The sequence below is a fragment of the Falco punctatus genome (assembly GCF_963210335.1).
Source record: "Falco punctatus genome assembly, chromosome: 1".
NCBI classification, from domain to species: Eukaryota; Metazoa; Chordata; class Aves; order Falconiformes; family Falconidae; genus Falco; species Falco punctatus.
Window position 1 is genome coordinate 72670513 of NC_137580.1, and position 26030 is coordinate 72696542.

The 26030-nt window shown below is 41.8% G+C and overlaps 1 protein-coding gene across 3 annotated transcripts in view; it reads left to right on the forward strand.

Moving 5' to 3' along the window:
- Positions 1-26030, forward strand: part of UNC5C (unc-5 netrin receptor C) — a 266667-nt gene that overhangs the window by 207942 nt on the left and 32695 nt on the right. For 2 of the 3 annotated variants that reach the window (XM_080368783.1, XM_080368785.1), the window contains exons 5-8: positions 6628-6808; positions 8866-9033; positions 10342-10506; positions 24816-24872. In XM_080368783.1, coding sequence (XP_080224909.1) covers positions 6628-6808; positions 8866-9033; positions 10342-10506; positions 24816-24872 — 571 coding nt within the window. The remainder of the gene's footprint in view (positions 1-6627; positions 6809-8865; positions 9034-10341; positions 10507-24815; positions 24873-26030) is intronic. The other variant, XM_080368784.1, reaches the window with a different exon arrangement.

Consider the following 26030-nt stretch of genomic DNA (forward strand, 5'->3'; position numbering starts at 1 on the left):
CATTTTTTTTATGAGGTAGATGAGTATACCTCCCAGCTTTCCCCTTAGAGAAGATAGCTCCTCATCCTGGAGATACTGTTCTGTATGCCAACAGGATTAGTCTATCAGGTCCTACTTTGATGCTGACTGATTCTTGCTCCCTGTAGCTAATAGGCCTCATAGTGCCTGAAGTGTGAGAGTTAACTCTGTCAAAGCTTTGAAGAGTTCTTACCAGCACCCTCAGTCACCTGGTGACTGGTCAGTTCCTCTGGCAGCAGCTTCTTCAGATGCAGTGCTCACCTCGGGCATGAAGAACTACAATGCTCCTACGTTTCAATGGGGGTATCTTCAAAATGCGGTCTGCAGAGTGCACACCAGCTGTCACTCAAGAGTTGTTTCATGAGTATTTGCTGGGTTTTGCTCAGGAATTTCCCTGGGCCTCTAAAACTGCTATTTCCTTTCCCTAAAAAGTATAACGGGGAGAAAATCCTGTATGCCCTTTAACACTGGTAGGAGGAGTTGCCTGTATAACAGGTACTACGCAGCTTTCAGGAAGAATGGGAAAGGGACCATCCTCAGGGACCAAAGCCACCTCCCAACATCCTCTTCCCCTATGAATTAATGATCCTAAAAAGCATATAGCTCTGTGCCGTGAAGAATGAGATCCATTTATCCATCCAGCCAAAGAACCACAGACATCTCATTGAGACCTCCAGCTCAAGCCCCTCTTTCATGAGGGAAAGAAACCCAGCAACTCCTGGTGACCACATGGCAGCCACAGTAGTGTTTGGTTAATAATGCCGTGATCTGTATTTGAATTTGAGGATTTATGGAATAAAGTTCTCCATCTGCTGCTACCAGTCCACCTCAGCTTTTAAAGTTTCTTCTGTGAGGCTTCACTTCCCCATTGTGTATAAAGCAAAGCTGGTAATAGGGCTGAAGACACCCAGCAGCTGTATGTACACCCTGTGTACATTTTAGCATTCAAACAGAAAGCTGGGTATATGTGCAGTTAAGGAATTGCTTCCACAGCAGGAACACAAATTCCTCTTACTGGCAGCAGAAGCAGTAGCAATGACTAACCAAAATGTCATGATAGTTTGCATTTGCTGTCTCATTCTCAGTATGTGTTTTGCAGTCTCTCATAGCTGTAATTTCAGCCTCTTTGGAGACTACCTTCTTTTCTTTTTTTTTTTTTTTTTTTTTTTTTTTCAATCTTAAACATGTACAAAATCTGTTTCCAGAGAGTAGTACACGGAGGACAGCATCTTCTTCAGTGGGTAGTTGCTACGATGAAACTGTACATTTGAAACCAAGTCCAAAAATCAAGTCACATTCTTCAAAAAGGTACCTGAAATAGCTGCTGGCTCAATAGCCTGTATGAAAACTGCTGAAGTTTTCTCAGTCTCACTTGCACATTTTGTACTGTGTCCAAATCAGTAGTTATCTCCACAAATGTTTTATTCTTGCTGGCATGTGTATGTGTGCCCTTGTTATCAATATGGTATGGGATGCATGCATGTCTTTTGTTACAATTCAGATGAAGCAGGGGAGCTGTGATTTCTCTGTGGCCGTAGGAGGTGACGCAAGCTCAGCAGGGACTGCAGCAAGGTGAGCGGTGCTGCCGTGACTGGTCAGCCTGGCTGCAGAGAACACTAGCCACAATGCTGGTGTTGTTGCAGCACCAGATGGAAAGTGATCCTGCTGCGTCGGCCAGGCACGAGGAAGGCAGGGGTGCAATGGTCTTGCCTCCCAGATTCCTAAATTGCCTTTTATTAAGGCAAACCTCTCACTGCTTCTAGCTGTTTGCATCTTGTTTCACCTGTGTCTAGAGGGTGGAAAACTTTTCATTTTCAGCAGGTGCTCCCTGCTCTGAAGATGACTCAAGGGCAGGCTGCTGCAGATGAGGCAATGAGAGACCAGGACCCAGATCTCATCTTGACTTTCATCTTGACCCAGGACTTTCATCTTGAGATTGCAAGAGGTGTACTTATACAATCAGGAGGAGAGGATCTAGATGAGCTTGTATCCCTTTTCCATTCTTGGATTCCTTTTGGAGCAGATGGATGTGCTTCTGCTTTACCAGTTTCTAAAACAGTCACTCATACACAAGTGTGCCGAGAAATGTAAGTGTCTAGTAATGCTAGTAACTTGATACGGCTAAATTTGTGTCAGCAATTAACTTCCATAATAGGTTTCCCTGCGTATGTAATCGCTTCTGTGATTTATGTTCCCTGTGTTCATTTACTCTGCACAGAAATCTGGTCTGGCTTTGCAAGTCTTAGTCTCTGCATGTGCTGCCTTATTTCAGGCTGCTGCTGGAAACATCCTGCAGCACAGGTCTGGCTGCAGCCGCAAGGTATAGCTGGGGTGGTGATTGCGGGTTTTCTGTTCTTGCTGATGGTCTTGCTTTTCATGTTGGGTGGCATGTGTCAGGTTCCCTCTCTTAATTAGGACAAATGTGCCAATTATGTTAATGTATCTCCCGATACCAATCAGTGAATAATTAGAGACAACACATCTGTCTCTCACTGGGGAGCAGGATGACAGAAAAGATGCTACAAGGTATGTTGCTCTAAATTACAGCCACCTTGGATCATGCACTTTCTCAGCCGGTTGCAGGGATGGCTTAGTCTCGTGGCAGGTTTTCCAGTGCAGTAGCAGCACTGGATGTGCAGATCCAGCACAGCTGGCAGGAGCCATGTGCCTCACTGCTCTGCAAATTGCATCCAGAGCACTAAGGAGCTCTGACCAAAAGGTAGCTGTCTTCAGGTATCCTCCAGCTTCTCAGCATCCACGGTTGCTGTGAGTCAAGATTTCATTCACTGCACTCACAGCTTTACGGAGGGGCCTTCTCTTGCTAGTTAGTTTGCAAATGTAACAAAAATACCTTCTGAAGTAGAAAACTAAAAGAGAAGAAATGGGGATTTCATGCCTGCTTTGTTCCATGTGGGCTGGTATGTAAGAAAAAACAGTTGCACATTGTTGTAATTTTCCATAGCTGTCATCCCCATGAGGGAACACTTACCCCATCCTTCATGCCAGTATTGCTGCCAATTAAATGATTTCTGTTATGATAAGGAAAACCTGATGCCCAGGTTTTTCTACATATAAGCACAACCATCTGTACATTTATTAAGAGTTGGAGGGATGTGCCTGATTAAATTGAATAAATAGAGCTAGGTACTTGTTCACAAACTGTTGTAATATACATCCTCAATATTTATGCAAAAGCAAACATCTACTCTAGAAATGTCCTCCAGAGAGTTGAAAGATGGAGCCATGAGGGCGTGATTTGGTATGACCCTGAAGACAAGCATCTTGTGCACTTTTTAAGTGCCCGTGGGTATCCTGCTGCCTCTCTGCCTGCTTGCCCAGAGGGATGCAGGTCTCTGGCACATAAATGTCCGGTGCCCTCATCTGCCAGCCGTGGTGGTTTCCCAGTCATCATTATTCAGGCACTGGAATTAAATTCAGTTCCTGCATTGCCTAGATTAACAGCCTTACTTCGGCAAGGGGGCTGTGCCTTGGGGAATGACATGGTATCAAAAGAGATTGTTGCTTTTAACTTCTGTAACAACAGTTTGCATACTTGTCATTCATAAATCTGCTTTGTTCTCTTCGCTTTTGTATTTGATACCTGATCTCTTCCTACTTACAAGACAGAAAAATCCTGCTCCCACCCATTCTGCTTACCTCAAAAAAATAAATCCGAGGTTTGGAGGTGCTGAGCACTGCAGTCACCTGCACCTGAAAAAAAGGGACTGTTAGTAACTGAAAATATGTACCAACAATTTTCTCATTCACATGTTGCAGTATGTTTAATTAGTTACCATTTCTACAAGGACTGAGTAAGAAAACACAACTGCTGGAGGGGTGCACTCTTTTTTGTGTTGCTCTACTGATGGCTAAAATGTGTGTGAAAGGACATTCCCATGTCTTGTCAAATCATTCACCAGCTCCTCCCTTCAGATTTGATGACATTATAGTTTGCAATGTGAACAGACTCATGACATCATAAAAATCTGGATGCAAGAAGACTGAATTACATATATGAAAGAGGTAGCTTGTAGAAGAGATGGATTTTAGGCATGCACTCACAGTACTGATGTACTGGCAAAACAGACTTTTCAGAAAAAAGGATGTCCTTTTTTCTGCAAACTTAATGTTTTATTGTTAGCAAATTCTGTGAGCCATTAGGTGAAAAGGATCGCTTTCCTAACAGGTTTGATGAAGAGCCAGAGGCAGTATACTGAATTATACAGAGTACTTTTTTTTTTTTTCCCCCCCCCCTGATATTGGCAACTCCTGTTTTTATGCTATCTTCAGTGTTTTTGCAGGGATGACAGGCAATTTAATGCTTATAGCTTTAATTTTGTCTAATCAGTTGAGACCCAGACTGAATATGCGTGTGTGTAATTTTGTGGAGGGGGAAAGTGTTGCAGAGTACTGGAAAAAGAGAACCACATGCTTGAGCATGGAGCCTTGCATAGCGCCAAGGGCTGCTAAAATATTTGTTTGGATGGGCATACCAGAAACATTTTGGACTGAGTCTTAGACCATGTAGACTGTAGTCCTGTCATCACTGATGTCCTGATGTTCTCTATGTGCAGAGCACAGGAAAAAATACAGGTGGATTTGAAGGTGGTGTGCACACAGCTGTGGCAGCGCATGCAGCATCTTTTAGAGTCCTGACTCAAGTCTGTACTCCATCTCAGAAATAAACAATGGTATTAAAACCCAAGACAGACATTTCATTTGTGTGAGAGGCAGGGGTTAAGTGGCAGCTTGCCAGTGGTGGAGAGGTAAGCTCCTGGCCTGTTTTTCAGTCTGGAATGCATGCAGGCTTGACCTGCAGGTGAGGAAGGAGGTAAATATTGCCATTGACTGAACAGGAATCAGTCTGTCTTGATTATACCTGATACCTGTTAGGATTCAAGAAAGGAGGAAGAATAATTTTAGTCATCCTGGCAAGGAAAACCAGGTTATTGACTAAAAGCTTGTATATTTCATGGTAAAACACAAATGTTGGAGTGACAGAAACATAGCTTCCAAAGTTTTACGTCGTTTTTCTTCCTTCCCTGTTCCTTGCAGACACACGTATCCATTTCCATAGCCCTTTTTGCACCACTGAGTTTAAGCTATACAGTATCTATAGCTGTGAGACTACCACATACTGCAGCGATCTGCTGTGGGAAAAGAGGGTTTGACTGAAGCCTTCCTTGGGGCAATGGCTTTGCATCCACTAAGATGTATGTCTTTGGAAGCAGCTCACACCTGATGCACATCAACCCAAACTGGCATAGGGGAACTGGAGCTGCTTAAAGTAGGGCTAAAGATGGGCAGTGGATAGTGAGCAGCTTGAATCCAAGCCCACATCTGCCAGTGCTGGTCATGCAGCCTTGGACCAGTTCTGTGTGGGGATGAATTGAGCCCTCTGTGTTTAACACTGGGAGAGGCCATCAGTTTTCTCCCCATGTCTTGGGGCGGTCTGTACGTCTGTCTCAGATGGGGAGCAGGTTCTCTGTTGGTTTTGGGGTATGTCGATGCTTGGATAGTTCCTCAAATGTATTTGGAAAAGTGGGGATTCTGAGAGCAGGTCTTGACAGTTATGGGTCCAGTGGGTTGATTATGTTTATGTTTTTCTTTCTTTAATTAAATCATGGGCACAAGCTGAAGTGATCCAGTGACATGAAGGCCTGGCTTTGATCCATCCAGGGCCCCAGTCCTGTCCTTCAGAGCACGCTCAGTTCAAATGAAAACAAGCTACTAGCTTTGCAGCCAGATTATATTAGAGTGGCTCACAGCAGTCAGCTGGGATATAATAGGGTGTTTCTTTAGGAAGGCAATAAAGCGAACATTGTCTAGATTAAAATTACATATGAAAATATTTTTCTGTATAACCAAGGAAATTATGCTTTATTAAAATAAAATATAACTTACATAAAGAAAAGGGAAAAATAAGCACTGATGTAGTCTTTGTGATTCCCTATTTCCTTGGTAACTGTCTCTATTTTGTTTAATCTTGATTGCCGCAAAGCAGTAACATGCATGTACGTGTGAGTGCATGTGTTCTTGTAAACACTGGTGTGTTTGTAATTTGTTAGTGTGACCTATTCCAGTATATGGCATCAGTGTGTTAGACCCAGCACAGGTATATACAAGGTTACTGCATTATTAACTGCCTAATTAGACAAGACATACAAAAGAATGGGTAGAGATCTCTGCTGTTTCAGGGTTTCTGTTGTTGCAAGGGTATTTTGTGTTTGTAGATATGGTCGTAAGGTATCACCCCTTCCTTATCCCTTTCCTCAGACTCTGAAAGCATAGATCAGCTATTTGTCTCTGTACAGTAGCTGGCAGACTTTGAAAATGCATGAATGTTTTCAAGGCAAAGCAGTACAACTGTTGTGTGGATGGCTGGGAGGGAAGGGCACCTGCAGGAAAGGGTAGGCATGAAGGTGTTCTCCCGCGTTTCTGCTGTGGCGTTTTGTTTCAGTTGGCAGCCTGCATCAGGTGAGTCCTTCGTGAAATGCCTTGACTCGTAGCACTTTCTGGAATGAGTAATGTAATCACAGATACTGTGCCCACTGTGGTGTGACCCAGCGCTGACTCACTGCCTCCCCTCTGGCCCTTTGAAACCCCAAGGTGGAGTGGCTTAAGAACGAAGAGGTAATTGATCCTGTGGAAGACCGAAATTTTTACATCACCATTGATCACAACCTGATCATCAAGCAAGCCCGGCTTTCTGACACAGCCAATTACACTTGTGTCGCTAAAAACATTGTGGCCAAAAGGAAAAGCACCACGGCAACTGTGATCGTCTATGGTAAGTGATGCCTTGTCTTGTTGCATGTGGATGGACAAGCACTCAAAGCAAGAGGGACAGGAAGGGGATGCAAAATGTCTGTATGCAACTGTCACTGTGGCTGGTGTCCAGGCTGGGCCACCTGCGCTGCCTGTTGACCTGCAGCCATATGCTGGGGCTGCAGTCAGGACTCATTACCAAAACCACTCAGAAGTACAGGTCTGATGGCTTGGCTTGTTGGTGACAGACAATGGCCATGTAAGGAAGAGCAGGCACCAACACAAACAGCTGGCTGCCTTGTTGAAGAGAAGGCAGTTGCTCCCCTTGCCATAACACCCGCTGGCTGGATGCAGCAGGAGTGCCCAAGGCATTGCTTTCTACCAATGCATTTCACATTCTTAGTGATACTTTTCAGAAACAGAAGTAAAGCTGAAAAGAGGTTTGTTCTTCCAGATATTGGTAAGAGTTTCAGAGGTCAGCAGAATCTTCCATCTCTTATATTTCTTTAAATAAGCTTATTTTTGGTGTCTACTACAAAAACATACTCTGATGTCAGGGGCAAAGTAGCAAAGCACTCTGTGACTGAAATTCATAGGCACACAGCCTAGCTTAAAAGTATACATCAGGGGAATTGAGATAACATTATCCTGTGTCTGCATCCGCAGTCCTGATAGAATATTGAGGCTGGCCATGCTTTGGCTGGCCAAATTAGATGCCCTCCTGGGGTCTCTTCCAGCCTGTGTTGCATTGCAGCTCTGCCCCACCTTCCAAGCCTTTGACCCTGCAAAGTTATTGCCCCGGTGCATCCCAGGCAGGGGTACCCACCAGAACAAAACCTGCTCTGATGATGTGCCAGCTGAGTGTCCTGGTGTTCCTTACAATCAGCTTAATTATAGGGTAGATGAGTAAGAAAAAATCCCTATGATTATCCCTAATATTCATTTCATATTCAGGGTAGCAGTTGGATTTAATTGTAAGCAGTTGCTTCCCTGAAGTTACAATGAGGGCCTTTTAGATCAGTTTTTATAGAAAACTGACTGAATTGAGTTGATTAGCAGTGTTTGTGATATAAAGGAATGGACCAAGCCAAGAGCACTGTGTTTTGTAACTGTGATGAAAGCAGAGACATAAAGATGCAGGCATATTGCAACTCTTCCTCATACATATACAGTATTTTTTCAGTGGTGCAGTCAAGAGATGTGCGGGGGGAGCAGCCATCTTTATGGGGTTTACTACTAGAGCTTCTTAAGAGTTCTGCCATGTCAGAAACATTTGGGTTTAGAGAATCTAAGCAGTTAGTATGTTATCCATGCCCTGGCAATGACATTATTACATAGAGCAGTGCAGCTCCTTCTTCATCCACCTGTTTATCCCAGAAACTGAGGTGGATGAAAAAGAGAGTAGCAAAATATCTTCCCAGAGATAAACAGTCCAATAATAAAAACACATGTCATGTGAGTTCACTCTGAACAGCTTACTTATCTGTTATGGAGGTGCTGGGACTTTCATATGCACCAGCTGTGTCCACAAAGGGGTGAGTGAAGTTGTCCTGACGTCTTGAAATCACATTCTGAAAAGAGAAGAAAATTATCAATTTCTAATCAAAGCATGGGGGTCTGTCAGCATGCATAGATGATGAGTATATCCAAGAATGAGCTGGAGTACAGGTTAACTCCCTTTGGAAGCTTTCTGGGGGCAGGCTCCTGGCTGGCAGAGCTGTGGGTGCTTTCTGAACCTGCAGGGATCTTGGCCATACACAAGGCACCAGGTGCTTTGTGCTCAGTCAGGTCAGTTTTCAGCAGAAGACAGGTCATCTGCCAGCCCTGACAGTCATCAAATGGTGGTTTTCATTCATAGTCAGCATTTCTTCAACTTGTACAATGACTTCTGCTGTGCTGTACATTCAGGTACCTTGAAGATGTGGGTTTGTGTCTGTTCAGTGCTGCTTCTCATGCTCTTCCCAGCCATCACTTGTGACTGCTGTTGGAGACGGCATGACACAGAACCAGCGGCACCTTTTGGGCTGAGCAAGATGGCTTGCTTATGCAATCATAATCTCTTTCTCTCTTGCTTTTCAGTGAACGGAGGCTGGTCTACCTGGACTGAGTGGTCAGTGTGTAACAGCCGATGTGGGAGAGGCTTTCAGAAGCGTACAAGGACCTGCACCAACCCTGCCCCACTCAATGGTGGTGCCTTCTGCGAGGGCCAGAGTGTTCAGAAAATAGCTTGCACCACTCTGTGTCCAGGTTTAGTATGAACACCACATAGCCCTAGATAAATAATTTGTCTGTCACAAGTCATTTCAGGAGAACACTATTAGTTACAAAAGCTTCCTTCTCTTTAATAATAAATCCAACATTTCAGTGAATGAATATGGAATTGTATTATGTAAGGAGATAAAATAGTGAGCACATTATATCAAGCAGCGAGGGATTCAGCCCTACTTTTGCATGCAGCTTGCACTGGTGTCTCAGCCCTAGTAATTCAGGGGATTTGGGGAACATTGTGAGCTTCAAATTGTAGGAGATAAAGTTTGAAAGCTCTGGAAAAGGACTGGGATTTGAATATAGAAAGCAACTGTGATGTAAATATATTTGCAGTATCTGTTCAGTCCAGCTGCTGCAGCAAGTGAAACATCTGGGATGTGGATGTTAAATTTGAGGCACATGTTTACGTGACTTCAAATACAAAGACATTTATACTGGACAGAGATGTGTATCCATACCTTTTAAAGGTATTTAAATATGAAGTTCTGAAAGATAGAAAATTGCTTCAGGCCATGCAAGGTAGTTGGCGGCTTTTCTGCCATCTGTGCTATTGCCCAGTGCTTTCCTACTGCTGCAGTCCCACTCAAACCAATGGTAGTAAGGATGTCTTCAGCTTTTGAAGCTTGGCCATCCAACTCCAGGTCTTAGTGGAGGGTGGAACTTGAAAAGCTGAAATTTCATCTCTGGTCCCTGTTCCAAGTGACAGACTTTGCTCAGGCTCTGTCACTGGAACAATGCCATCGTTTTTTCTTTGGCTGTTCAGTTTAGTGCTTTTGAAAATTGTGGGATTTTGACAGGTGCTAAACACATTCCTGATTCTGCTCATGTGAAATAGATCAGCACCCCTAGATATTTCTTTTAATAGAAAATATCTAATATTAAATATCTTCTTATTAAAGAAGAATTTCTGGCCAAGTTTAACTTCTGTGTTAAAACATGAAAAAAAAAAAAAATTAAAAAATCACAGTTTCCTGACTTGTTACTCATTTTCTTGTACACTTCAAGCACAGATAAACTGCTGACAAGTTTATAAAAAAAGGGGAGGAAAGAGCAGAAATGGGGCCTGGGCAGAGAGAAAGGGGAGGGAGACTGAATGCTTTTACAGGCCAGAAATAGAACTTTGAGAAGAGCAGACTGACTCTTTTCAAGAAGAGCAGACTGATGATCCTTCTGCCTTGCCAGGAATGTCCAGGGGTTGCAGGCCGGCTTGTGCCAAGAAGTGCATCACTTTCGCTTGGTCTCACTTTTGTGTACCCTTTAACAATTCCTGTCCTTTCCTTGTCTCAGTGGATGGCAAGTGGACATCCTGGAGCAAGTGGTCCACCTGTGGCACGGAGTGCACCCACTGGCGAAGGAGGGAGTGCACAGCCCCGGCGCCGAAGAATGGGGGGAAGGACTGCGAGGGGCTTGTGCTGCAGTCCAAGAACTGTACTGACGGGCTCTGCATGCAGGGTAAGTGTCACTGGGACGCCTCTAGGATCTGGGATGTGTGTGGTCGCAGAAAAACCTGCAATAGCTGTGGATCAGCATCAATGACCTAAAGTCACAGAACTGTTTGTAGGATGAAGAAATTTGTTAAGAGTTCTCACCGGTCTGGACACACCAATTTTCTTCCCTGAAGATGAATGTAGTGCTGTCTAAGGTTTGTGAAGCTGAGCAGTGAAGATTTAGAAAGTCTCATAACAGATCCCTCTCCCCACAGCCCTCCCCACCAAACGGCTCTTCTCTCTAACACTGGTTCACCATCTGTCCAGGAAACCTTTGCAGTGACTCTTAACAGCAATGGACATGAAAAGTAGAGGGTTTAGGGCAAAACCACCATTTTCAAAGGAGTAAAATTGGCAAAGCAGATCAGCTTGTGGCTTCTTACTGTCAGGAGTGGTGGGTGCATGTGTTTCTACCCGTAATAGTTATGCCCCTTTTTGAATTTCAGGTGCCCTGTAGTAGAAAGAGGTACCATGTATCTATGCAGTGGTTATGCAAACTTCATATATAGTTATCAGCATGATGCAGCCTCATGAAGATCAGCTCTAGCACTGCAGTCTATTCTGCCTGCACCTATTCATGGCATGGTTGTGCCTTTGTGACTAATTTAGAGTGAGCAATAAAGAAAAGCAGGCTTTCCGAATGATTCAGACATATGCTGATGAACAACTAGTATTCTCTGCACCCAATCCCTTTTCAAAAATGAGATCCTTTCTGTTCTGCTGGTGCACTGAAACTTCCTTTTACATTTCATTAGCACAATAACCAAAGCCAAAATCCTCATACACCTCTCTCCTGTTCCCTCACCCTGTCTCTCTGCAGTACTTCTCTGTCAAGCTTCAGCTCTCCATTGACCAAAGAGTTGTGGCTGTAACTATCTGGTATCTGTGTTGAGATCATAAAATTCTTTGAGTTCTCTCATTAAAAAAGAGTCAGGAATTTTTGTTCTCTGAGACAGGTTACTTTTGACTGAAATAGTCACAATGACAGAGAAGTGACACTGCTAGCTAATAAATAGGTCTGTTTCTTGAATAAGTGCCATAGAGGTGGCTACTGCGCTGGCAGCAATCTCTGAGCTACCCTATGGCACAGCATGGCCATTTGTTCTGAGGTTTGCCAGATTTAGAAAAACGGCTTCTTCGGTGTGCCTTGCACAAACACTTTCATCATGTTCAAAACTATCAGTCAATGTCAGCAGCCTATAAAGCTGTAATTCCTCAAAACATGCATTTTTATGGGAAAGACAGAAAGGTGAGATTCAGAGCTCCTCTCTTTTTCTTTTCTAAAGATAGAAAACAATAAAAATCCAGCCACAACTTCCTGTATCACAAACACCTTTTTGACTTTTGTCGTGGGGAAGCTAATGTACTCTTAGCTCCAGCAGTGTGAATAAGTCATTATGGTAAATTAGGAAGAAAAGATACATCCCTCCATACAGTAGAGTTCCTCACTATCAGACTATATATTTAGACAGGTGTATGTCATCTTTGTGTACATGCATGAAGAGAGCTATTTAAGCAAAAATCTTGTGGAAAAGTAGATATAATGGTACAGCAGAATAAAAGCCCTGTAGGGATCTCATTTATCTGGTGATGGTATATTGCACTTTATTTGTGAAAGTGGATACTGAGTATAAAGCAAAGGTCTTCAGCAGGAGAGAGGGTGAAGCTGTGTTGAATCCTATTCTGCTTCATATATATCTATATAAAAAATGGTAAAGAAAAATATACAGTCACATATTGACCTACTTGGCTCCAGGGGCCGCGATAATCCTTCAGTGTTGGAATTTAATGGCAGTGTTTTAATGCTGTCTTTATACTCGTGGGGTGTCATATACCTGTAAAACTTACAGTCCTGCTCCTCGATCCATCACTGCTGAGAAGATTGATTTGCCATACTTGGTGGCAGTGTGCCTGCTGCTTGCCCTTTCTCTCTCTCTCTCTTTATTTCTGCTTCTCAGTTTATGCAAAATGAAACTGAACACTTACATTTTTGTGAGTGTGGATCTACACTCATAGCAAATCTGCCTGCTGAGCTGGGAAGAAACACAGGACTCCTTTCATTCCTAAAACATCATGGCTCTTTGCACATTATTTGAGGCTGATGGGCACTGGCCTGGAACTGACATTTCTCCTAGCCTGGGGACCTGTGGATTCACAACAGACTTTTCCAGTGCCTTCATGGCAGTGGGTCTGGCATGGCACAGGTGGCACGGAGGGAGCCACAGCCACCTTTCCTCTGTGCCCATAGACCTCTGGGAGCTGGCTGGCCTGCTGCTTACCTGCACCATAGCCAGATCCTGCTCCTAGGTGCCCTGGTGCTTCTTCCTTAGTGTCAGTCTTCAGTGAGAGCTTGAAGGTTGACTTGAGCACCATGGCTGTAGCTGAGGTCAAAGAATTAGTAGCCAGACCCTCTTACCAGGAGTCAGTAGGCTGTTGCTTTGACAAAAACTCATTTGTAAATATACATCTCTATATATATCTGTACATAAAAGAAATCCTGGAAAATACTGGATTGAATGAGTCTAATTTACAAGCCCTTTCTCTTCCAGTCTATTATTCACTTCAGTAGCATCAGCTGGATAAATCAATAAGCTTTTTCATCAGACTGCCCCTGCTTGAGCAAAGAGCAGCAGTCTGCACCACTATCGATTTCTGTGGGGATAAAAACTGCGGAGCTTTCTCCATCCCTTGTAATTACAGTACTTCACACCCAAAGCTGTAGTTTGTGCTTACCACTAACTGTGGCATTTCTCGTGCAACTTTGCTGTCACATTTATTCAGACTAATGATCTTGCTGGTACACACATACACTCCCTTATCCGGTAGTTAGTATTTTTCTGTTAACATGAAAGGATGAACAGTCATTAAACCAGAAAGCCTGCAGAGAGACAGCAGGCTGAATTGAAGAAGAAAAGTGGCTGTAGTGAAAATTTAGGACGGTCATTGCTATTTTAAGTTTCCAAATGCATAATATTGCCTAGCAGGTCCCATTATAACAATTTCGTAATTCCCATAATAGCATTAATATGATCTTCTGGAACAAAATATGCTGTAGGTGTAAGAAGAATTAGCTGGTTACCACCCACGCTAGTTGCATTATTGCCTCCATAGTTGCATTATTTCCCATTTGAAGTGTGAATATTGTGGTAAATACTTCAGTACAAGGAACAATGCTTTTAAAGGCACACACTGCATCACGCAGGGGATAGCTATAAACTGAAACACTGCAATTAGCCCTCTACTCTTCCCGTCTAATTACTTTGGTGGGTGTTCTGTGTGGGGACTAAGCAAGCAAAGCACTTCACTGCTGGCTCAAACTTCAGCACAAGTAGTTCCCTTCACTAGATCACAAATACGTTTAAAGCAACATACAAGGGGAAGTGTTTTGCTGGGCCAAGTCTGGAATGGCTGCAAGATCATGTGTGTCATACCAAACAGGTGCTAAAAGTCCCTGGTGGGCCAAATTCTGCTTTGCATTATGTGTTAAATGCTGCTGGTAATCAGGAAGAGTTGGACAATTTATGAAGAGAATTAGCTGTGTTGCATGGTTATGTTGAAGGCTTGTTAGATGAGTTGTGACATGCAGCTGTCATGCTCAGAGCACGTTACCTGTGTCAATTCTGTTGATGATCTGAAGTGACAGTGTTCAGATCTGAATTGTCCCTGTCCTGAATAAATAAGTACAGAAATTCTGTAAGCATGAGTTTGGTGCCTATGCATGCTGGTAAAGCTGTTGGTCTTTTTTGAAATCACGCCTGTGATGTGCAGTGTTGGCCCTAGCACGGTCAGAGGGAGACAACCAGTGCCCCTTCTTCAGCTCACTGTTGGCTTTAGTATACCACTGTGGCTTTTCATAAAAGACTGGCTAAATTGTGCTTTCATTTTTTTTTTTTCCAAAACACAGGGCCAGCTATCTTGCAGCAGCAAATACTGAAGCACATGTTGTCACTTGAGGGCTATGGATTATACAGTTACATAATTAGTACTGTTTCTCTGTGTAGTAAAAACTATTTACTTTATACAGTCTCACAACATGGAATACAAATCCATCACTGAACAGGGCCAAAAGGAAAATTCCACTTGTGGATCATTGCGAAGTGTCATCAGACCCAGTGTGGGCTTCTCCTTTGTTGCTCTGGATTTAAATAAACAAGCATAGAAAGGCTGAGGTGTGCTACTATCACTCTAGGAAGAAAAGAATCAAAACATCTTCACCCATCATTACAGACAACACTGTGGACTAACTCTTGGGTCACTTTGGTTCTCTTCCCTGCATGCAGCTTAACTACTTGGAATTTCAAATAGCAGACACGCTGCTTGAGAAAAAGGTACCTGTACCATGGTGAAGATGTTATTATCAGACTAGTAATTCCATTCCTTGGTGAAAAAAAAAAGCTGCCTTCTTGTCAAGAGTGAATTGATATGAGATGATGATGGCAAATCTATATTTACTGAAGACTTTGAAATCCTCATCTGAAAGGCAATATGAAGTTCATAGGTTCCCTCTTACAATGATAGTGACTAAGATAAGTGAAAAAGATGTAGTTTGTCATGCTTGTGCACAAAATGGCTAACTGCTGCCCTTTTCCAATCTTGTGCCTGTTTATACACAGATCTCGAGTAGAAAGCAAGGTTAACCTAATACTAACATCTCTTTCTTACTGAAACATGTATGTTCTGCACATGCCCTGCTTGTTTGATGTAACATGCCAGAATCTCTGATGGAATGAGCAATCGTTTCCCTTTTTGGCTTGTTTTGAAAGCAGGCATTCAGGGAAGCATTACAGAGCAGAGCAGTTTGATGAGGACCTCTGGTCCTCCAGAGCAGATTAATGTGCAAAGAGCAGGGGAATGTTTCCCAGACTCCAGGAGGTAAGCAAAGCTCTCTCAAGGGAGACTGCAACAGAAGCCTGTGTGTGCAGAGGAATGAAATAAAACCTTTCATTAAGAGCATGTAGGTCAAGGGAGGACTTCTAATACGTTCAGTCTGTCAGCATAATGATATAGCCACCTGGCTTCTTTTGCCGAGTCCTTACAGAGCGGGTTTCATTCATCTGAAGAACACATCTCATCTGTTCCTAGAGGAAGTTTTCTGTAATATTGTTATTTGATATGAGCAAAGAGATGTGTTATTCTGTTGTCAACCCAACTACTATGTAATGGTGTAGCAGCCAAGGGAGTTTGTGTGCACACCTCAGAGTTACGACTCATCTTTATTTTCATTGTAGTGACATGAGAAATCCCCAGCTGAGAAGCATCCACGCTCTGGTGGGCCCTCTGCAACTGAGAGCTCTTGCCTAGAAAGCCTACTACTCAAAGCAGATAAAAGCACTGAGAGAAAATAGAAGTGCAGAGCCACAAGCTGAACCCAGGATGGTGAAATCACTGTGTCTTACCCCAGTCAGTTCAGAAAGAGCCACCTCCACATTAATTTTAATGAGGGGCAATTGCTCTAAGATCTCTAGGCTATTTTAAAAAATCTCAACTACTTGAAAAATAGTATAGCCTTGCAAAGAGGAGAAAAAACCCAACCTTGTCTATCTACAGTTTTCATTCTTCTTAATTCCCTTGGGGTTTTCTTATTCTTCCCTTATTCCTTTGCATGTTAAACCCCCCAAAAACTTACTCAGATTTCAGAAAGAAAACCGCAAAGCTTACAATAAAGTCTAACTGATACATTAACATCATTTTAGGAAAAGAAAGCCAAAACCCTTACAGTGACAATAATGACTGTTTATATTTTCCTTTCCATGTACAAAAGTGGCATATTTCATGATTTTTGCATTCCTGAAAGGGTATGAGGCGGGGCAAGGTTACATGAGCAGCCCAAGGCTCATCAGGGAGTCAGTGACAGATCAGGAGTAAAACTCAGCACTCTCTATTTCTAAATCTGTGTTCTACATAAAGGACTAACAAAAACATTGGCAGCATCCTGAAATGAAAACTCACGTTGGGAAAGGAAGTTTCTATAGATTGGGAAATGAACATTGAGCTGATCAGCTGACTCTGAAGCCTGGGATTTTTGAGGTTATGAGCTGGGGGAATACGAATTACCTTACCTGTGATCTTACAGACCTGCCAAAGATTTTAATACCTGTTACTGAACATCGATGTGGTTAACTCATATTTTCTATGAGCCTTTTTTTCCAGCATTCCTGACAGTTTTTACCTCCTCTTCTAGATACTCTTCCAACTGTCCCTTCCTTCATCTAGCTGTTTGCCATGTGTCCTCTCTTCAGTGCTGCCCCATGTCCTCCTTTCAGCCCTCCCTATAACCCGTTTTCTCTTGTCCTGCTACATCTGCAAAACAAAGCAAACCTGAGAAAGTCTATTTAACGTTCAGTGATTGCAAGGGAGGAATTTGCAAATACATAATCTAGCAAATTGAAATGCTAGATGTGTTTACTTTTGCTGTCAAACATGCATAGCAAAACCAATGTGAAGGTTCTGTGCTTCTAAGATACTAAAGACTGACATAAGATTTAGCCGAAAGGTCAAAGTCCTTAAACTGTAAAAGACTGCATAATGTCAAAATTGCCTATTCTAATCCACATCAAATTTTAGCAACAAGTTATCCTAGTCTTCCATCTTTCCCCACCCCCATATAGATGACATGCATGTTTAAACTCAGGCAAGACCTTTCTAGCAATGTTAACAAAATGTCAGGATCTAATTTAAAATGAAAACATAGTTGCAATCTTAATTATAGAATATCTTAAACTCCTGTTCAAGGACTGAACGAGAGACTCCCTGTTTAACCTACCTGCTCAGGAAAGATCTGAGATAATGCCCAAGTAAATAATCAGTCACAAAAGCTCAAGCTCCCTGTTTATTAGCTTACCCTGAACATGTCAATAATTAATCCTTTAGAACGAAAATAAATTACTGTACATTATCTCTGGGATGCTTGATATCACATCTGACCTTCAGCATCATTATTGCAGACATGAAGGTCTTTCTTTAGAATAGCAAATATAGGAAGAAGCTGGGTACATTCTCTCTGAGAGTTTTTTCCAGCTCTAGGGACTTTGTTGTTTTTTGTTTCCTGGTTTTTTTTTTTTCTAAATTTAACCACTACAAATAAGGTATAAGATATCACATCCTCTTGTTTATGTGCTAGAGTTCCTGGGAAGTAGCACAGGAGAGAAACAATTAACAGCAATTACAATTCAAAGGTTATTGTTAATATTTCTCCTGAGGTAAACCTGCATTAGCAGTGTTAAGTGAACGTGAAACCTTCACACTAAACAGAATATGGGATTTACTCTGCGGATGCTCTTGTACTCTGCCCCCTTGTAGAAAAGGAGGTACTGAAAGCTTGTGGAGTTGCAGTCTCTGGACAGTGGGACCTATGTGGAACAATTTAAAACTTCTGAATGTCAAATTAAATCTCCTAAATTCCATCTACTAACATGAGACTGTGTGAACTGCATGTCAATCATAGAGACTAGATGAAAACGCAAAGCATTGCAATGCACCTGAATTAACATTTTGAAAGCCATTGAAAGTCTTTTTTGAAAGTGTCTTTTGAAAGCTTTGAGCCTTTGCCCACTGGACTGATCATCTAGACTTTCCTTTAAAAATAATGAAGAAACTCAGCAAGTTGGTGATAGCTGTAGGGTTGCTGAGAGCTACTGGTAAGATGGAAACAGGACTAGTAATGTGAGGTCACTGCTACAGTCATGGCACTGCAAACACTGCAGGGGCATGTGCCTTTTTTCTTCTTTGTCTCAAAAAAGTCTCTTTATAATGGAAATCAGTATTTAGAGCTGCTGGATGTCTTCCCAGGAGGACAGAGGTTTACAAAATCTGAAATTGGGCTGACTTTAACTTGAGAATGGCATTTCACAGTAAAAGGGAGAGAAGCTTAATTTCTAGAACCTGGGATCTGGAAACAGCAAAATATATATATATATATATATATGTATATATATAATTTTTTTTACCCTGGTGAGATCCATTGAATTCAAGAATCAACAAAACCAAACCAAATAATAGGGTTCTTAACCCATTTTTATTCAGACTTTTCAGTGTAATTTCTGAGACTAAAACCAATATAGGAAATTTCAGTAAAACCCAAAGATTTTAAATAAAATTCTGAACCATTGGATCTAGGAAAATCAGGAAGATAACAGAATTAATGTTGAAAGAAGAGCTCATAATGGAAATTAAGAACAGAAGCAATTGGGTGCATGTTCTTGGGGACTGGTATGGAAAAAATTACTAGTTTACTGGCTTTGAGTTATTAAATACTGGAACTAATCTGATGTGTATGTATCACAAAGAAACAAGGGGTTGTTTCGGTAAACTCTCATCTCAATGTATGCATCACATACCTAATTTAAATCATCTAAGAACTGCTTTCTTCAAATTTTATCATCTACATTTGAGAATTAGTCTCTGTTCATCTGTCCATCGTAGCTCTGTGGTTCAGAGCCTGTTGCCAGCAAGGGCTTGTTCCTACTTCAATGTCTCTACACTGGATAAAGCCATCAAAGTAGAGAAAGAAAGGCAGCAGTTGAATGCATGCCGCCTTCTTTTCTTATAGACAATTTAAGGGCATAGACTTCGGAGCCAAAAGGGGGAAAAGGCTGTTGTATTATGCTCAGCCTGTTGAGTCCATTGCAACAGGATGTTATTGAGATGTCATGTGGCTAGGCTTCCAAAAGGACCACATAATTACATGACCTTCGCTCCTTTTGAAACTACTACATAGAGGGTAAAGTGAAGAGCGTTTATAGATTAGAAACAACTGGTGCCAGATTAAAACATGAAGCATTAAAGAAACAAGCAGTTATGGCATGCTTTATGTCATCTTCACTTTATGAAATCAAAGTGTATGTCTCCAGCTCTCACAAAATATGTATCATTAACCTCAGCAGCTAATGGTATAAAGCAATTTCTTTGCAGGTTAATGGCAAATATTTTTGTAAATATGACCCAAACTGCACAAGCCCTAGTAAATAAGTGCCCAGAAAGACCACTTTCAGCTACTCCACCATCTCACCTAGTTGTTGGGAAGAGGGAAAGTAGCTGGGGAAAACACAAATAGAAAACTGGGAATTTTTCTCTTATACGAGCATTTTATTTTCTGCAAGCAACAGAGTAAATATTTTCATCATCTGATCAATTCACTCTAAAATTGATATCCATTAATACAAATTCATCATGGCTGAAAAGCTAGCAAAATCTATTAAAGGCCAAAAAGGGGAGCCATTTACAAAGTTCCCTCTTCATGAAGCTGGGATCTAGTGTTTTATACCACAGGGATAAAAGTTGTCTTTAAAATATACCAGTTTGCAGGCCAAGACAGTATATTTCCAGGGCTTTCCAGGTAAATCAAACACAGGAGATCAGGATGCCCATGGTCATGATACTGAATTCCCAGTCTGAGCACTATGGGTGTGTGTGTGTATATATATATATATATATATATATATATATATATATATATATATATATGGCCATGAATATGCCGAGGGCTAAATTCTTCCCCAGCAGAAAAAGAGAGAGCTTAGAAAAGTTGTTTTGATGACTATCTGGTGACAGACTATTTAAATTTCAGTGTCAAGGGACTCAGTGCCATAATCTCTGCACAATTATCTGAGATTCTCCATTCCCAAATGCTTCATTTTTTTTCAACTTGGCAGAATGTTTATCTACTCCTCCCAAGGAAAATTGTAGCAGATTAATTCATGCTGTAAAGAGGGTCAGCCTGCTTATTTGTCAAAGCTAAGTCCCTCAGGCAGATGATCCCACACATGCAGATATGCTGAAGGCCATTCAGCCACAGGGACCCACTGTCATGTCTCCTGTGGCCTCTGGCACAAATGTGTTTCCAGAAGGTCAGAGCAAGACATGTGGGACCAGAACGCTCATTCTATACTTCCAATGTTTGGGGATCATCTGCCTTCACAAACTGCACCAAACTAATTAAATGAGCTTCAAAATCTATTTAGTTAAATGGTCACAATTTCCCAAATCAGTGCAAGTGTGACTGATGCTGAAATTGAGTTAAACTAAATGGATAAAAAGCTTGCTGAAGTCTTTTCTATATACCAGCATTGGACTGGTTTATCTTTCCAGTACATATTCACTCTCCTCCACTTTTCCCAGTGTGTTACATCATTATAAAGCTGCTTAAATTGCTTTTCACATGCTTTGTAGAAAGAGAATAGGCAATGCCTACGTAATGCACCTTTATAATGATACATCTGCATTTGTACAAAGGATCTGTGCTAGTGTAATTACTTCAGTTAAAAGAAGCCCACCTTTAACACTTAGTAGAAGCACTTCCACAAGGACGAAAAATGTATTTACAAGCCTAAATTGTAATATAAATTAGAATGCATAGAGAAACATCAACTTAATTTAAGACTTTTTAATGAATGTGTTTACCATGCAATTACAGGGGCACAAGTTCTGTGCATTAACCCAAGCCTCCCACCAATTCTCCAGGTACGACATAGGGTGAGATACTTGTAAAATTAGGCAAACAAATAACCACTTTTGGTAAGCCTCTGAGAACTGCAAACAGGAGGGACTATGTGAGTGTAAAGTATGATTATTACTGTTTTATTCATCCAGCATTAAGTTACACAACAAAACATCAAAAGCCCCTTTGAAAATGTACATTTCTCAACAAACTGTAGGAATAAGCTTAAATTACTTTTCTCAAAGCAAGTAGCTCACTGTGAAACCAGCTGTTCTGAGTGTGAGTCAGCAGCCTCAGCAACCTTTCTAGTCAAACACACCAGCACCTTTCTATACTCACCCTCGTTAAAATTTGTGATGATCCTCGTAAAGTCCCTCAGGTACTCGCCAAGCAGTGCTGTTGATACAAGGAGGAAAAAAAAAATAATTAGAATAAAACAACCACAAGAAAAAAGATTTCTTTTCACTGCAGTTGCTTTTGAAGAGAGGAGGCAAGTCATTCTTCATTATTTCAGTTACTAATCCCAGCAGGTTTGCATCATTATCTGATGAAAATGTCCTTTCTTATTGTCTGAAGGCATAGTCAGAGGGACCAGTGTGAAAGCCGACTTTCTAAAGCAATACCTGTGCTCTTGTGCTGGGAGCATGGCAATAACCCTACCTCCTGCCCAGTCACCCCCAACAGCACATGGCTGCAAGCCTTCCCCTTGCCACTGCAATGCCCACTCCCTTTTGGAAGACTACTTTCATGACAGAAGAGTGTTCAAAGGTAGCTTTATGCTAAAAAGTCCTGCCCAAATGACAGAAGGCATCTGTAGTTGTGGTGTTAGAGTGATCTATGACAAATGTGTTTAGTTGGCAAATGGAGCTGGTGTTCGACCAGCAATCAGCTGGGGTTGCCTGCTTGGCTGGGATGCTGGAAGTCAACTCAAGTTAAGGTCTCTACTAGCTTCAGCCAGGGGAGCCTGCTCATATACTGTGAACAAACAGGGTTGTGTAAGCAGCACAGCCTAGCTTGTGTAGTGCCATCACCTCAGCAAGGACTTCACATCCAGTACTGGTGGCCACCTATCCATCTACAGCCAGGTTGGTCAGCTGTGACTCTTACCCCTCAGCAAAAAATTGGCATGTCCATGACTCAAACACATGACATCTCACTCAGCAGCCCTCAACCCTTCCACCTCACCCATGTCTTCCCTCTATGCAAAATGCCCATGTTGTTCAAACTGAAAGCGTATCCTTGCACTTGTGCAAGCCAGGCTGTTTGCGTGGCAGCAGTTGGCTGGGGTTGGGTGCTTGGTTCCGTTTGCAACACACAAAGGAGAATAAAATCAAGCTGACTTTACTAAGCACGTTGGTTTGCGAGGCTAATGGAAGCAGAAAGCAGTATCCTCACCTCTTCCTCCTGTTTTAATAGATGTGCCTTTGAACACATACAGAAAACATTTCTGCTGAAGAAATTCGTGTCACTTATGTAGCTGCAAGGATGTTCTCCATATTTATCAGTAAGAGAATCTATGCAAACTTGTAAGATTCAAGTGTTTGTGACAAACAGGGTCTATGAAGAGGTTGCAATTAGGTAAATTTCTTTTAGAGTATTTGAGGATCACGCTTGTTTATTTTGGTGGAAAGACTTGAATCTGTATTTCCATTTTCCCGTGAGGAAAGAACGCTTTCAATAACATCACAGCTAATCCAGGCAGTGCCCTCCTTTGTGCCCGTCGAGTGGCAGCTGCTAAATCACTTCAGATGTGGCAGGGACGATGCACAACCCTGAATGCAAAACTTGCCGGCTGAAATGCACTGTAAGGAGAGAGGAACAGCCTTTCTGGCTCTGCACGGGTGAGCTTGAGCTCTGTGGGTGACGCAGAGCCAGGGGACGTGTGCTGCCCTGTGCCATCTTCCCCAGGAACATACAGGGGTACAAGAAATGCATGGAAACATCCTCAGCTTTTCCAGGGGACTTGAGTACGAGTCAAAAAGGCATTCAGAGATGCAGCGAGCCTAAATTCCAACTTGTCCTTGTGCCTCATATTTCCTGCTGGCTGCCACTTTGTCTCCAGAGAGATCTTGCCAAAGGAAATATTGGGCATAAGGCTATAGCTGAAATTTAGGTTGACTAAATATGGGCCTCAGCTTTCATCTGGGGAGTAAGTGGGGAGTAACTAGGGTGCTGTAAATTCATGCCCAGACATGATGAGCCCTCAGAAGTTGCTGGCCTGACTTTTTATGGTCAATACATGGAGTACACTAGTAGAAGTAGGAAGCAGTTAGTATGAAAGATTATGTGTCTTGAGAGTACATATAGGTGAACTTACCTCAAGGAACCAAATAAATGAATGTAAGAACATAATATTTCTAAAAACAATTGTAAAGCTGGAATTGTTGCTGAGAAATGAAGTCTTAAATAGATATTACAGGCAATGCAGTCTGTCCCATGATGCCTCAGAAAAAAACATCATCAGCAAAATGCAGTTCTTCGTGCTCTGGTATTTCATTTAAGGTAGCATTTATGCAATAGTTAATGTCTGGAAACTTTGGGGGGAGGTGTGTCTATACCTGCAGTTGGGGTTGACTATAACTTCATTAGCAAGCAGTGTAGCCAAGCAGGAAGACATACGTAAAGCACAACAGATGCCAAGCACCCAAGCACAGCATTTCTGGGAGCTTGGGATTATTCCTGTGGTCTGCCTGTAGTGTGGTCCTGTGCATTAGGCACATGCCAGTGTGTATTTTCCAGATTCGTTTTACCTGCAGGGAGTCCCTGGCTGTGTGAGCTCCTTGCAGCGCAATCCAAGGAGAGGGGGTGAGATTCCCTTCAAAAGCACTGAAGGGAAGGTGATGGAGGAGACATACGTTCTGCCTTACACTGACTCTAATCCTGTCCCTAACAGTGACTCTCCCACTTTGGATCTGTCATTTAGCTTTCCAGCAGGATGGGACTTGGAGCATTTCACTCCTTTCCCATATGGATGGAAAGCAGCTGGGAGATGCTTACTGAGTTCCTAGAACTTGTGTGCGACCTAAGCAGCTCCAGCATGCCATGCTGTAGGAGATGCAGAAAAAAAGAGACAAAGGAAACGATCTCTTGTATTTATCCATTCCAAAATACAGCTGTAAATTTTGTTATGATTTTGTCGATATATGGTACTTGCAAAGATTTCAAGTAAATAATGTTATGACCCCAGGGGCCTTATTGATTTTGTAATAATTTCAAAGAGAAGCCACTCAGTTTCCCGTTTGCTGACAAATTCTTTGCTCCCTGAGGAATTCCTATTGAACGTGTATTAAAGATAGGATAAAATAATTTCAAGGAGATACAGAGAGAGTGCTTTGTGCATGGACTCTGCTCAGCGAATGGGTATTTAACCTCTGACCGGTGACGACAGGTCTCCTTTAGCTCTATTAGATCAACAGCAAGCTACTATAATTAAATAAAAAAACTGTTTAGAGCCTCACCGAACATGTCCTGGGAATTAAAGCATATGGCAGGGATAGGGAAAAAAGACTTTCCATATGCTAATGACCCTTGATGTCTGAAATAAATTAGATCCATTAGAGTTTATGCTCAATAAAAGAAAGACTTTAAGCACTCCAAAGTTAGTGACTCGAGACCGATTTTGGCTTAGAAATTCAATCTGCCTGCTTATTAATTCTTAGTAAGGCTCTGGAGGAGACAGGGGATGCAAAATCATAATTCTGTGCTGTATCAGAATTTTAAAGTGCCATCAGTTTTCTTTACTTCTTTTTTTAATTAAACCATTTTTCATGCTTCCCTTTTTTGTTCTCCTCATTAATTTGATTTTGTTTCCATTTTTGTTTAATTTCTTTCTTTTTAAGGTTTCATTTATCCTATTTCAACTGAACAGAGAACCCAGAATGAATATGGATTTTCTTGTAAGTTTAATGTTTGATTTTATGTTCCTGAATGCTAATTTGATGCTGTTCCTTGGGTCAAGCTTTACTGTTATGCCAACTCTGTCCGACTAGGCAAAGGGGAACCTGTTTGGCAGACTAAATGGCATGCTGCTTGCTTGACAGCAATCACAATGTTTTGCTGTCAGTGGGTTGACACAGAATGGTAACAGTCCTTATGCATGAGGAAAACGGGAGAAGGTTCTGCAACAGAGACAGAAACTGGAGAGAATGAACCCTCTTCCTACAAAAATTTCTTTAGCAAATGAAAGAAATGTGATGGAGAGGTAACTTTCCTTTGAGCTGGGACTCAGAGATCTGCTTCCTGAACTGCTAGGGAAAAATATGTGATGTTTCAAGGCTGGTATATTGAAGGTCCGATAGCCAGCATCTTACAGAGATTGATCAGTCCCTGGTAACATCTGCCAGCTCTCACCTCTGCAGCTGGAGGGCAGGTTAGCTTAAATGGCTAAAAGGCGGGGAGCAAAAAAATATAAATGATTTCACATGTTTCAAAGTAACAAAAATGGCGTAGTAAAAAAGTTTGATTTGTTTTTGCACTTTCTTTTTTTCATTATGCTATTTCTAAAACTGGGATTCTTCACGGTATAGAAACACATCAAATTTTGATCACATATCCGGACTTTTGGAAAAAAAATGCCTGGTGGATAATGATGTTAGAGATTAGACTGGAATTAGTGCTGAAGATACGGTACAAGCAGCTAGTAGAAATATCATAGCCATTTTCTCACAAGACAGCTATAATAAATCTGGGTTCCTTTTGGTGAATTGCCACATTATTTCTTGTGCTTGATTCAGCTTTTATCCAAATACGTGTGTGTTAATGCCAGTGATGAGAAATCAGTGTTTGATTCTCTGCTTTACTAGGTTGGGTTTTTTAAAAAGGAAATGGATAGAAGGGAATAATGGTTTGACATGTTCTAATTCAAAAAAAGCAGACTCAAAGATCTATCCTGATATTCCAGGTATTCCATAGAAAATAGACGGTTTGGGGTTTTTTTTTGTACTTTTTTAAAAGGGAAAAATAAGGCTTCTGAAGTTTAAAAACTCACAGCATGGGCTCTTTTTTTATCAGATGAACCACTAAATACCAAAATTATGATACTATGTCATTAAGAC